Source organism: Pangasianodon hypophthalmus, chromosome 11 (assembly GCF_027358585.1).
Source record: "Pangasianodon hypophthalmus isolate fPanHyp1 chromosome 11, fPanHyp1.pri, whole genome shotgun sequence".
Lineage (NCBI taxonomy): Eukaryota > Metazoa > Chordata > Actinopteri > Siluriformes > Pangasiidae > Pangasianodon > Pangasianodon hypophthalmus.
In genome coordinates this window covers 19,766,888-19,780,534 of record NC_069720.1, presented here as the reverse complement: position 1 = coordinate 19,780,534, position 13,647 = coordinate 19,766,888, and the positions used below count along the sequence as shown (strand labels likewise).

Genomic DNA, 13,647 nt, shown 5'->3' with positions numbered 1-13,647 from the left:
TGCTTTCACTCACTGAATCTCATTTTTCTTTGTCTCAGCAATGTGAAATCATTACACCATATTTTCTCCTTCTCCCATTTTCCATTTAGTATTTCTGTATAACTCAATAATTCAGAATGTGGTGATAGATATGGGTGTTGTGATGTTATCAAATTAGCTTGGATTCAATCAGATTATTCTTTCTTTTTTACATATTTGCTTCGCTTAGGAGACGCTGTGTCCGTTTCCAGTTTGTGTTCTGTCATTCATATTCAGCACCTGCTTTTTTTTATAGCCTGGTTTTCTAAAACTTAAGATTGAAAAATGTTTCAATAGAGACTCCCCAAAGCAGTTTAGTCAAAGGGCAGACTTTGTGCCTGGAAAACTTGTGTACACGCTTCTGATGCAGTCACAGTAACAAAACATATTTTATTATAATATTTGTTTCCAGTATTTTCTTGATTTAAATATATCCATGGCTGAGTTGGCAGAGAGTTACAAAGCGTTTTGTTCTTGAAAAAGGCAGGTTTAATCCTGTGCCAAATGGCTTTTGTACAACCTTTAAGCCGACATATATTCCTGGAAATTAAAGAATGAGCTAAATGTCTAGACCTTTACGAGTAGAGTAAAAATCATAGTTGTAAAGATGGCGTTTCTATAAGCTCTGTCAAATATACACACATTTTTGTCGTTAACTGTTTTGCTGCCTAGATAATAGTTATGTGGCTAGATATATGTCAAGCATTTAGAGGAAGTGTGCTGAAACAGTTTCTATCCTCATCTCTCTTGATACTATGTTCAAGGTCATATATGAAGCACAATTACACCAGCTCCTAGTATTTGACACCATTTAGATGGTGAGAAGTGAGAGGACACTGACACAAATGAAAATGTTAAAGAAACAGAAGCCAATAAGTGTTTCCCCTCACAAAAATGGTATGTAATTATGTAATTACCTACCTAAATTGCCCTTTTCCGAGAGGGAAGCGGATTTCAAATACACTACCCTCGTTTTTTCTGGTAAATCCTTTACAAACAAATACGTGACAAGGTCAAACTTTTCAGCACCTTCAGGAAGGGTGCATATAACAAATCATACCTGACCCACTAGGTTTTACAGGGAAATCTATCTGTTGTAGTGTAATCCATGATGACAGAAGCTGACTTATGCCTACTCCAATTCCCACTGGTACTTTGTGCAACAGAAATCCATGGCTGGGAACCAAGGGAGCAAATTTGGCCATGCTCTCTGGGTGGGAGGGATGGCATACTCTCTCTCCCCAGACAATCACAGTGACACTAGCCAATCATGGGCATCTTAGAGCTCGTGTATGAGGAAGAGGGCAGATATCACTTTCCTCTGAGTGGGTTACGCTACCCTGTGACACAGCATGAGGAGCAGTTTGAAAAGATGCAGTTGGCTGGTTTTATGTGTCAGGATGTCAGATGAAGCACGTTTTAGCCTTCCATATGATAGAGGAAAGCTGGCTGGTGGTAGAGAATTGGCAGGTGACCAAATTGGGAAGAAAATAACCTTTGAATTATGAGGTTTCTGGCAATTCTGTTATTTGAAGATATTACATCATAAAGTGTTGACCCATAATTTGATCAAGGCACATACAGCTTTTTGACTTGTAATGTAAAAAATGTAAAAAAAAAAAAAAAAAAAATTTAATTACTATTTTGTCATAAAAACCTCTCACATATTCATTGGTAAGTATATAACTTTGGAAATAAACTTGGTAAATAACTTCCTATTCACATTAATAAAATAAAACAGATAGTTCCTGTATTACATTAGAATATGGCTAAAACATTTTTGTTTTGTTTTTTTCTTATCAGTGAAAAGCAAGGAACTAAAAAAAACAATGTTATTAACATTATTGGCACAAAAGTTTAAAATCAAGCCTACACTCAGTTCCTGAGTACATACTGTTCTGATTGTCCTCCATGCGGTCTTTTTGTTAATATACTTTCATGCCATTCATATATTAAAACGTGTTCATAGATTCAGGCTCAGTTGCTCATTTATAATTTAAGTGCACACTCACGAAGCTGTATTCAGCCTCTTAGATACCGAGGAGCTGCAATTCAGAGAATGGCATACTGACGTTTACTGAGGATAACATGCTTAACTCGTGGTTGTGTAGTATATAGTACCTTGTGTATGATTCAGAAATGGCATGTATGAGCAATGTTACCTATGGGGATCAATTTAGCTCGGCTATACTGAAAAACCAGATAAGGAAACAATGACTAACTATTTACACAATATGTATTTACACAACATATTTGGAGTCTGTTTACATGTTGCTTGCTCATCCATATATTTGAATAGTGATTGTGTGATAATTTGAAGGACTCTTAGGGAATTTTCCACTAACCACTGTAGCATCGCTTTTTGTGGGACATTTATGCCTGCTGTCTAGATGTTTTTAGAGTAATGTGTGTACAATTGGTGTACAGAAATCAGAGGACCTGGTGGTCAGTCGGCAAGTTTTTATCCTTTTCCTTGACGGTAATTTTTACTTTCTTAGAAGGTAATTTGGTGAATGTTGAATAACCTCTCACCTTTGTGCTTTTTGAACAAATTTCCAGCTCCAGCCTGCAGTGTGACTTGTCCTGTTACTGCAGGCTGTTCTTGGAGCATTAGCTCATCACACTCACCCTGTCATTTCACTTCTTTTTCTACATAACACAAAAGACTTCCTCTCAACAGTCCAACAGAGGTCAAGTGCATTTGTTTTAAGATTGAAAGATTCTAACTGGAAAATGACCTGTTTAGGCAGCATAAAGACTTGGCTGTGTTCCAAAACACACCTGTAAGGCAGCCTTTGTTGAATATGTGGCTCAAATGGGCACAATTGGCCTCACACTGAGTGTGCAGGATAGCTTAGCCCGTCTCTGCCTGTCTGTTCAGTGTGATCCTAGCCAGTTGTAGACATTTGTTAGCCCTACTATACCAAACTGAAATGCATCTGTTTACAACAATGTAAGAGCAATAGCTTGAAGAGATATGGTGCTACACCATGGAAGCTTTCAAGGCAAGACTTAGGATAATACTAATACTATTAATGATACTAATAATAATACTAACAATAACAACAACAACAACAAGAATAATAAATACAAACTGCATAAAACTGAAGGCTGCTACATTGACAAGACACAATACAATAACGTAAATAACAGATGGTACATAGGAAATTGCACAGCAGATGCTGTGCGATAGACGGATGATATTATTTAGAAATTATAAAGGTTTTTAGCTTTGTTTGAAGAACCATACTGGGATAATAAATTCAAATGTTTTGGGAACATTTAAAAAGCCTGTGAAAAGGGATATACCATCTTTTTGCTTATACACTTTGTTTGCATTTGAGTATCTGTTGCCTCCCTTCAATTTTAAAAGAAACAAGTGTAACAAAAAAAGCCTAAATATAAAATCTAGAGCAGTCATGACTTCAGGCACTACATGGTCAACTCATTTAAACCCATGTACCACTTATGGAGGGCCTTCTGCCATGGTGTTTGCATTCTTCTAGTTGATTTCTGGTGGCAGCTGGCTGTGACATGTCTGGGGGAAAAAACTTTCGAGAAATTAAAAAATGTCATACCCTACTAATAATAGTGAATAAAAAGCTTTGTTACAATAGAGTACAGAGCAGCTGGGAACTGAAAATTTGAAAAGGTTTTTAGCAGGAACACCCACAGTACAGCTGATTTTGTAGGTATACAGTTTCTGAATGTAGGCCGTCTGTCGCTATGTGCAAATTGCCGGATCTTTTCTATCAATGGGGAGGGGGCCATGATAGAACCACTGCTGACCAAAAATCATTTAGGTGGTGAAAAATTCCTAGCAGTGACACTGAGATGCTAACGGGTGTCATGTTGGCATAGTTTCTAACTGTATACCTAAAACATGGACCAACAAGGTTGTTGTGCCTAATAAAGTGGCCATTGAGAATGCATAATGTTTAAAACAGATGCTGACTGCAAAGAACTGGCCTACACTTCTGTTGTGGTTTTGCTCAGCAACAATTACAGGATGTAGGTTGAAACCAAAGTGTTATCCTAGTGGTCAAATTTGCTGGATAGTGAAAAGGCAGTGTTGATATTTCAGCACTTTTACCTGTGAAAGATGCAGCACTATTTGACTGTGTTTACTAGTAGCTCGTGAAAGTCGTGGACAAAAATACAGGGACTGGTAGGCAAATAATCCAATTTCTGGGGGTGAGGAAAGGTTTCATAACATTTTCTCCTTGTTTTATAGCCAATATGGAGAATTTCAGTTTTTTTATAATTAAAAAATGATAATCAGTTACTCATGCTGGTCTCTAGGATTGAAAACTAATTAAGAAATTTGTTTGCAAAAGGTTCTCTGTGGAGATCCTGGCAGTCCTTAGCATTGGCTTGAAAGTTAACTGCTTTGAATGAGAAATCCTTCCTGGTAGTCACTGCTGGTGGAAAATGCCAGTTCTGGCAAGACTGCACCAATTTACACTACTTCTGGGACTGAAATTCAGTATCTTCACTATCTGACAAAAATGAACATCTGCTAAGGTTCAAATGCCTTCATCAGATTAATGAATTCCATATGGAAGGTACAATGTAACTGACTGATGAGTTGTGAGAGTTGTTATGTTTTGGTGCTGCTGATACTGAGAGAGGTGATACAGTACTGAGAGATCTGGTGTTGCCTGTGTATCTGATGCCACTGTTTTCATCTGGGGTGTATCCAGGATGCCTAATGATGAGGTTTGATCTCGAAGAATATGGTTTAACAGTCTCTCAGCATTTTTTTTTTTTTTTTCAAATTTTTCCAATACTACAGTATCCTAAGCCCATCAGCTTCCACCCACTCGTGACACTGAAGCCACCCAGAATGTTTTGGCATACTGTATTTGCATGCTGCAAATGATGATGTCTTGTGAGTTGTAAACAGGTCCGTGACTGTTAAGGTTTATACTAATATGGCCATGTACTTGTAAATATGTGAGGGTGCAGTTTGTGAACATTCACATAGGTGTCTATTTTCATGTAATATGAACATGTCTACTACAGGGAAGAAAATGAATACACTACGGGGCATGCCGTTATAGAAAAATCAACATCGGGTCACGTGATGCAGCCCAACATGAACTTATTGGGCGTTTTCCTATAACAGTCATGAAGGGTTTTATTCCACTTAAACCACAGCAATTTGTCGATGCCAATTTTTATTTATTAAAAAACAGCGCATCACATTTTTATCTGTTTATAGTTACATTACAGACATGCTATGGAAGGTGTATGAGGTTGTTCTTGTCATCAATTATGTTATAATTGCACCTGCCTCTCATTTTTGCTCTATCTTGAAGGCAATAAGACAAATATGCAGCTTGGCAGTGTTACTGAGAAACTGCAAAGCACAAAGTCCTCCGTCCTGAAAACTTTGAAGTAACACTTTATTTTCAAAAAGTGCTGTGGGGAAAAAGAAATCTTGCAAGATCATTTATAAACCAAGTCAGTTTGCAACAAAAACATTTCTGAAGCTTTTTTTTTTTAACTCATCTGTATTAAGCAGTATGAAGCAGTTCATGTACTCAAGGACTTCACTTTAACTTGTGTTTAAATCCACAATTCCAGCAATCACAGAATGATGGATGCTTTAGAAGTTTTTTAAATTGAGTTGCTGTGGTTTACATCACCTACACTGTGTCTTTACTGGGAATCCATTAGAAGAAAAAAGAAAGTAAAGTGTGCGATCCTGCAAGATTTAATTGCCCAATATAATGACAGCTACAGCTGGTAAAAAAAAAAAAAAAAAAGCCTCTCACTTTATATTCTCATATGCCACAATATCCTGATTGTAATTTCCTGTAAATACGTTCATCATCCAATTATGTGATAATAATGCCTTGTGACCCAAACATGAAAGACAGAGGGAAAAATCTTATGGATGCTCGCTCATGTTGTTAATTTATAGCTGTCCAATGCAAAAGGTTTATCGTAGAGGAGACATTTGATTACAAACACCACCCTAAAAGAATAACAGCATGAACAGGGATAAACTGATATCAGTTTCTGATTTTTAACATACTACACTTTCCAAAATGGGTGGGTATGGCTCCAGGGTCCCCAGCATATGGAATACAGAAAGTGCTGGATGCAATAAGGGAAAATTGTATTGTTTACACCTTCTTGTTTAAAATTTTATTTACACTTGAGATGTATTTGGGGCAGTTATTACTCTGCAACCCTTGGTAAAATCTGCGGAAGGAAGGTCACAATGTTTCCCGGTACACAACTGCATATGCGTCCAAACCACAACCAATGACACACTTTTGGCTTTTGTGAGGACGGCACATTAGGATGTCAGTACGCCAATGTACACCTCTAACCCATAAACCTATCTGTATAATTGTATGTAGCACACAAGCCTATGGTCACATCTGAGGTCTGAATACCAATGCCAGTAAGTTTTTGTACACCACAGAAGAACAGCATTTATATCATCATCAGAAAAAAAAGTGTAGCCTATTTATTGGCCAAACATTAGACAGAATTGTGTAGAACAAGTGAGACATACTCTGCAACAGATGTTACTATATTACATTCTCATTTCTGTATTTTTTTTTTCTTGCCACTTCACCCATGCAGTGTTCACAACAGCCATATATTTACACTTTAGCTGGAAAGTTGCTATTACTGTGTATGTGAAGTTGTGGTTTACATTCATTTATGGATTGCAGAATTTAGCACCAAAATATTAGTTTGCTCATTTTACATATGCTAAAAAATAGAATATCTATGTAAGTAAATGGGGAAATTTTTAGGAGACAGTCTAGATCTAATTGGAAACGTTCTAGATATTGATCACTATAATTAGGCACTTGCAGCACATAACATTTATTTACCTTACAAGTGATATTAGCACAGCCTGAGTCTTTTATCTATAGGCTTAACTGGTTTACCTTCCAAATGACCTTGCCTTAAATAAAACACTCATTTGGAGTCCCCTTAGGTTCTCGGGAGCTTGCCAGGAAACGGCCTTTTATACAAAGACAAATCTTCTTGGTCTGAAACTTTGCTGATTTTCATGCCAATCTGTACCTTTTTTGTTCGTCTGTGGCACTAGAGATTAAACTGTAATAAATAATAAGAAAGCTTGGCTGTGTAAAAGTAAAAAAAATAAATAAATCCAATAAAAATGGCCTACGCTATTTTGCATCACTCTTGTCATGGCTTACCCAACCAAGTGAACAATATAGGAAAGAGCAAAATAGTCAAATTTGCTGACGGAACTGATGAACTGATGTGTTGATGAGTCAGCATCCACTAGCAGAAATGGCGGATATATCTTGCTGTGAAAGCAGGGTTATAGCTCTAGGGAAGAAACAAATGTAATGTGCAGTTAATGTTTTTGGAGAAAGCATCTGGTGGGCAAACTTTACCGAGGACTGGAAGTTGTATTAGATAGTCAGTGGCATAATATCACCCCTGCAGCACCAAAGGTTACCCTCGATTTATAAATAGAATGTAATGTACATCTAATACTAGTACATCCCAGGAAACAAACCAAGAGAGAAATAAGTGATGACAGTTTAATTTGACAGAAGATACCTATGGCAGTGTTTTATGGGGTAGATGATATTATATGGCCTGTCTGCAGCAGCAGTTATTTTGTCCTTACCTAAGACAGATGGGCAGATACATTCTGTGTCATGCCAAAGATTCAGAAACCATCTCTTAGGGAAAAAAAACAATATATTGAGCACCCTGAATGGTCCTTTGCTTTGTTCTTCTGGTAAAACCCTTACTGCTTCTAGCTAGAACTCTACAATAGAGGGTTTCCCTTTCACAAAAAGGTTCAATATTAGAAACATTAATAGCCACAGAACTCTCCATGGCTGATTCCTTTATAAGCTCAGTCTCCAAATGCCTCAAGAGGAAAATGTCAAAGTTCTTGCCCAGCAAAATAGTCAATCTTTCTGCTAGTTAGTAGGAAATGTCAATATCCTTTGCACTACATAATAGTTATAATATGATATTTAGCTCCAATGCTATGTTGGTCATGAAACCTGTGTGAAGATTATGAATCAAGCTTTTGTGCTTTCTTCTTTTGGGAATTAAATAATAACAGATCATATTGCACCAGATGGCTGTTTATGAAATGTGGTGGTCTCTGTAGCGTGAGGATTAGCATCTGTAGGAGCCTGCGTCTGAGCGAGTGAGCATAAAGCCACTGCAGTCCTGCAGGTAGGTCTATTAGAGTCACAGTGCACTAAGCTTTGTCAAAAACCCCTTTTTCCTGCTGTTTGTCCTACGGTGTGGTACAGCGATAAAGCTGTACGCAGCAATTATGGGGGTCCAGGCAGTAAAGCAGACACTTTTTTGCAACAGTTCACGTATTTACCTGTGTTTACCAGTCTCTGCCATCTGCATTGTATATATGAGTTGTTTTTTTCATGATCAAACAGCTTTCCTGAGTTACTGCTGATGTGCCTAAAATACCTGGTCTGTATAATTTAGAAAAATACCTCTAAGTAGCTGTGCTTTTGACACTGTTATTGCATCATTGTTTTAAACTGAGTAAAAGATATTACTTTTTTAAGAAACTGACACAGTATCAAGAATGCTTCCATGTAATGCAATCAGCTGGTGGAATTATCCAAAAATTCTTTAGTGGACACCAAGTCAAGACACAATAGCGTTGCACAGGTCCATCTAAATTCTGGCTACATGGCCCTTAGTGATAAAATGGCATGAAATGTGTTGGGTAGAGAGCAGGACTGATGTCACATATACCAGTTTCAAAACACACATGAGATTAATGAGATATGGACTTGTTTCCTGTTAAGGGCATTGTTTCTTTTATGCCTCTTTCTGGGAATATGATATGAAATTGTGCAGTTGAAGACTGGAAAAAGACCAAACAACATTTTTCCAATCTTTAATTGTCCAGTTTGGATGAGCCTGTGCCCACTGTAGCCTCACATTCCTGTTCCTGGCTGACAGCAGTGGAACCCAGTCTGGCCTTCTGCTGTTGTAGTGATCTGCTGGTGATCTACCTCAAGGTTTGACATGTTTTGCATTCTGAGATGCTTTCCTGCTCATCATGTTTGTAAAGAGTGGTTATTTGACTTACCATTGCTTTCCTGTGAGCTGGAACCAGTCTGGCCATTCTGCTCTGACCTCAACAAGGTTTTTCCACCCACAGAGCTGCTGCTCACTGTATGTTTTTTTTATTGTTATTATTTTTCACACAATTCTGTATAAACTGTTGAGATTGTTCTGTATGGAAATCTCAGGAGATCAGCAGTTTCTGAAATACTCAAAACAGCTCATCTGGCACCAACACCCATAGTCAAAATCGCAGAGATCACATTTTTTCCCCTCATTCTTATGTTAACATTAACAGAAGCTCTTTTTTTTACCAACTTGGTTTTGACTCCCACTAGGTAACTCTCCCCTATCACACAGCAACTGTCATCTGGGCAGGGTGGGGCAAGCATGTGGCTCCTACAAGACGCCTTTGCTCTGCTGCACATGCAGCTACACAGGGTGGTGTATCTGCGCTGTCCGGCATATACAAGCTCACAGATGGCCACGATTGGCTAGTGTCACACTAATTGAAAGACAGAGCCATCCCTCCCACTCAGAGACCATGGCCAGTTTTGCTCTCTTGGCTCCCAGCCATGGATGGCTGTGGCGTCGTCAGAATTTGAACTCCCAGTCTCCCAACAATAGGGCTAACACTTTTCTGTTGCACCACTCAAAGAAGCTCTTGACCTTGATTGGATAGTTGTATGAATGAGCAGGTGTATAGCTATTCCTAATAAAGTGACCATTGAGTGTATTTCTGAGATAAAACTATTCCAATTCAGATTTTTCCCACGCTGTTCAACTATTTTTTTTTCAGCCTGGAGTTGCTCAATGCAAAAGGTGCTTTTCACACTTCTCTGCTACGTGCTAATCTGTAACGGTTTACTCATCCACCTACCACATTTCAGCATTAACACCGAGACATAAGTGCTAAAATGTCCTATATATGATATAATGATAATGTCCCAAAAACCAAGTGCAAATAGATTTTCTGTCTCTCACAAGGCAGGTCTTATATACATCCAGAATAAAGTGTAGCCATGGCTCTGTGAACAGAAAAGTCAAGCCATGTCTAGTCTTCTCATGTTGCAGGGGAAACATGGGTGACATTTAAACTTGACAAAGAGAAATGGGAGAGAGGGTGTGTGCCTCACAGTGTGTGTCTGTCCATGGCAACATGGCAAGGTCACTGACATTCTCTCTCTCTCTCTCTCTCTCTCTCTCTCTCTCTCTCTCTCTCTCTGGCTCATAGATAAACTGTTTGGAAAGAGGCTGCTGCAGGCTGGGAGATACATCATGTCCCATAAATCCTGGATGAAGACAGTGCCCACAGAGAACTGTGACGTCCTCATGACTTTTGCAGGTTTTCCTCCTCTCTCTCTCTCTCTCTCCACTGATTCTTTGACTCAGCATGGTAAGGTATATCATTAATAAATAGTAATCCTGGGTTATATTTTTTTTACATCTTCCTGCAGACACCACAGACGACCACACATTACTGTGGCTGCTTAATCATATACGCCTTGGCATCCCAGAACTTATCATCCAGATCCGACACCACAAACACACAAGAGTCTATGCGTTCTTTGTAACAGCAACATATGAAAAGTAAGGCTGGGTTCATTTACATGCATGTGTTTTGTTAAACAAGAGTTTAAAGGCAGTCTTCCCTACAAGAATTCAGCAGTACAGAGGTGTGCACTCAGTATTCTGGCAACTCAGGTGTTTGTGCCAGCAGTGACTTATGATTGACAGTTGGGTGTCTCAGAGAAACTAATTCCATTCTTATTTGAGCTATACCACTATGTCTACACCAGGGGTGTCCAATCTTATCCACAAAGGGCCAGTGTGGGTGCACGTTTTCATTCCAGTCAGGCAGGAGCCATACCTGATTCCACCTGTTTAATCAGTTGATCTTGGATTTCAGTAGACTCAGGTGTGGCCTCCGCTTGGTTGGAATGAAAACCTGCACCCACACAAGCCCTTTCCGGATAAGACTGGACACCACTGGTCTACACATTGTACTATTCAGTTATATAATTCTTCTGAGCACTGTGCTTAATAATGGCATGGTGAATAGTTTTAAACAATGTGGAGCATGGCTACATCTTTATCAGACAAAATGTGTGTTGGCCCTTTCAGACCGGTGGTCATGTGGAATTAATTGATTGATTGACTGATTGATTGATTGATTAATGTTTTTTTAAATAAAAATCTATAACAATTCCTTTACTCCATTACATCTTTCTTCATCTGTCCCTAAGTGTGGCTTTGATGCTTGGCATGTTCTGTCATTGCCATTACAGTATGTTACTCTCACACTGAGCTACAAAGTCAGTTTTCATGAAGTTCTAACGTAAGTCAGCCCAACCTTATGTCAACAAAAATCTTGTTACTTGTAAAAAGTCTGTCGCTTGACTTGGGTGTTATGTCAGGTCAACAGCAAAATTGGCGAAAGCAGTCATTATGACTTCTAGGGCCTGTAGGTATAAGTATTTATAAATGTTTATGTAGGTTTATGTCCATTGGCAGGACATGTTGCTGATATTTTACTAATAAAGAACATTAAAGAGACAGCTGACACTCTTATTCAAGTGATTTACAAAAAGTGCAAACAGTTTAAGGTGCACTGATACAAAGCATCTTGTAAAGTTTTAAGGATTTATAACCTGAAAGACAAGTCAAGTAGATCTTTATTGTTATCTCAACCATATACAATGTACAGGACACAGTGAGATGAAATAACTTTTCTCCTGAAACCTCCTGAATAAGAGACAAATGCTGGCTTGTAAAATTGCTATAGATATCAAGGTGTTATGGTAAATGCATAAATAATAATATAATACATTAAAAATGAATAAATAACACAAAGCAGTACAAGTGCAAAGAAACTAAGAAAGTGCATAAAGAGAAATTATTACATTTTTTGTAGGAATAGATACACAGGGGTGTTCTGGGTGAAGGGGGAGGTTCATTCCATCACTCAGGAGCCAGGATGCTAGAACAGTGAGATCTTGCATTATGAGCATGTTTAGACATTAAGAGGGGAACATATCAAACACCCTGAAGCTGAACACCAGAGTTGGCATGCAGGGATATAGATAATGTGGAGTAGAGCTCAAGACAAGGATCTTGAATTTGATTCTTGCTGCAGCAGGAAGTAGATGTAATGACCTCAATAGTGGGGGTCACATGAGAGAACTTATTTGATTTAATGTACAATATGATTTAGTCTCTCAAGATCATGTGGGACATATTGTAAACCTGGAATGGTGTCCTTATGTCTCAGGAAATAAGAATAGAACCAGAGGGCATTGTCATCCTGGTAGAGACCATTCTATTAGGATAGAAATGTTTCATCATAGGATAAAGGTGATCGGTCAGACTGATCTTTGTATTGATTTGCAGTGACTCTTCCCTCTAAGGGGTTAAGTGGCTCCACACCATGCCAGAAAAAAATGCCACCATAGTACAACAGAGACAGACTGTAGGTTTTTTTCCTTTAATTTGTCACCTATCTGCATTTACAGTGGATATAAAAATTCTACACAGCCCTGTTAAAATTGCAGGTTTTTGTGATGTAAAAAAATGAAATTAAAATAAATCATGAGAGATCTTTTTCCACCTTTAATGTGATATGTGACCAACAAAATTCAAGTGACTCTTTTTGGGTAAGAGTCTATCAGCTGAGCACATCTTGATTTGGAAATTTTATTCCACACTCCAGATCCATCAAATTGCACAGCCCACCTCAAGTTATTCCACAGGTTTTCAATCGGATTTAGATCTGGGCTCTGACATTCCAAAACGTTGATCTTCGTCTTCTAAAGCCATTCCTTTGTTGACTTAGATTTGTGCTTTAGTTCATTATTGTGCTGGAAAATGATTTTTTTTTTCTTCATCTTCAGCTATCTAACAGAGGCCTGCAGGTTTTTTGGCAAAATAGATTGGTATTTGGAGCTATCCATGATTACCTCTATCTTCACTGTTGCCCCAGTCCCAGCTGAAGAAAAGCAGCCCCATGACATGATGCTGCCACCACCATGCTTTACTGTGGGTATGGTGTTCTATGGGTGATAAGCAGAAAAAAAGTTTTGATTATGCAGAAAAAGTTCTACCTTGGTCTCCTCAGACCATAACACATTTTTCCACATGGTTTGGTAATTTAGGCAAGCTTGATATTTTTTATTTTTTTTCATGAGAAAGTGCATCCATCAAGGTACACTGCCCCATAGCCCAGACATGTGAAGAATACGAGAGATTATTGTCATATACAGGGAGTGACTAGTACTTTTCAGATATTCCTCCTTTAATATTGCCGTAGGTCTTGTGGCAGCCTCCGTGATAAGTTTTCTTCTTGTTCTTTCATCAATTTTGGAGGGACGCCCTGTTCTTAGTAATGTCACCATTTTCTCCACTTGTTGGTGTTGGCCTTTACAGTGTTCCAGCTAACGTTTTGGAAATTCCTTTGTATCCCTCTCCTGATTGATACCTTTTGACAATGAGATCCCATACATGCTTTGGGTATGTAAACTTTTTATATCCACTGTGTATGTAAATCAGTTAAGCAGACAAACCATC

General features: G+C 38.4%; 1 protein-coding gene across 2 annotated transcripts in view; it reads left to right on the top strand.

Moving 5' to 3' along the window:
- ano8b (anoctamin 8b) overlaps positions 1 to 13,647 on the top strand; it is a 33,534-nt gene that overhangs the window by 5,388 nt on the left and 14,499 nt on the right. For both annotated transcript variants that reach the window (XM_034308631.2, XM_026921807.3), the window contains exons 2-3: positions 10,319 to 10,429; positions 10,542 to 10,674. In XM_034308631.2, the coding sequence (XP_034164522.1) occupies positions 10,363 to 10,429; positions 10,542 to 10,674 (200 nt within the window). In that variant the 5' untranslated portion in view covers positions 10,319 to 10,362. The remainder of the gene's footprint in view (positions 1 to 10,318; positions 10,430 to 10,541; positions 10,675 to 13,647) is intronic.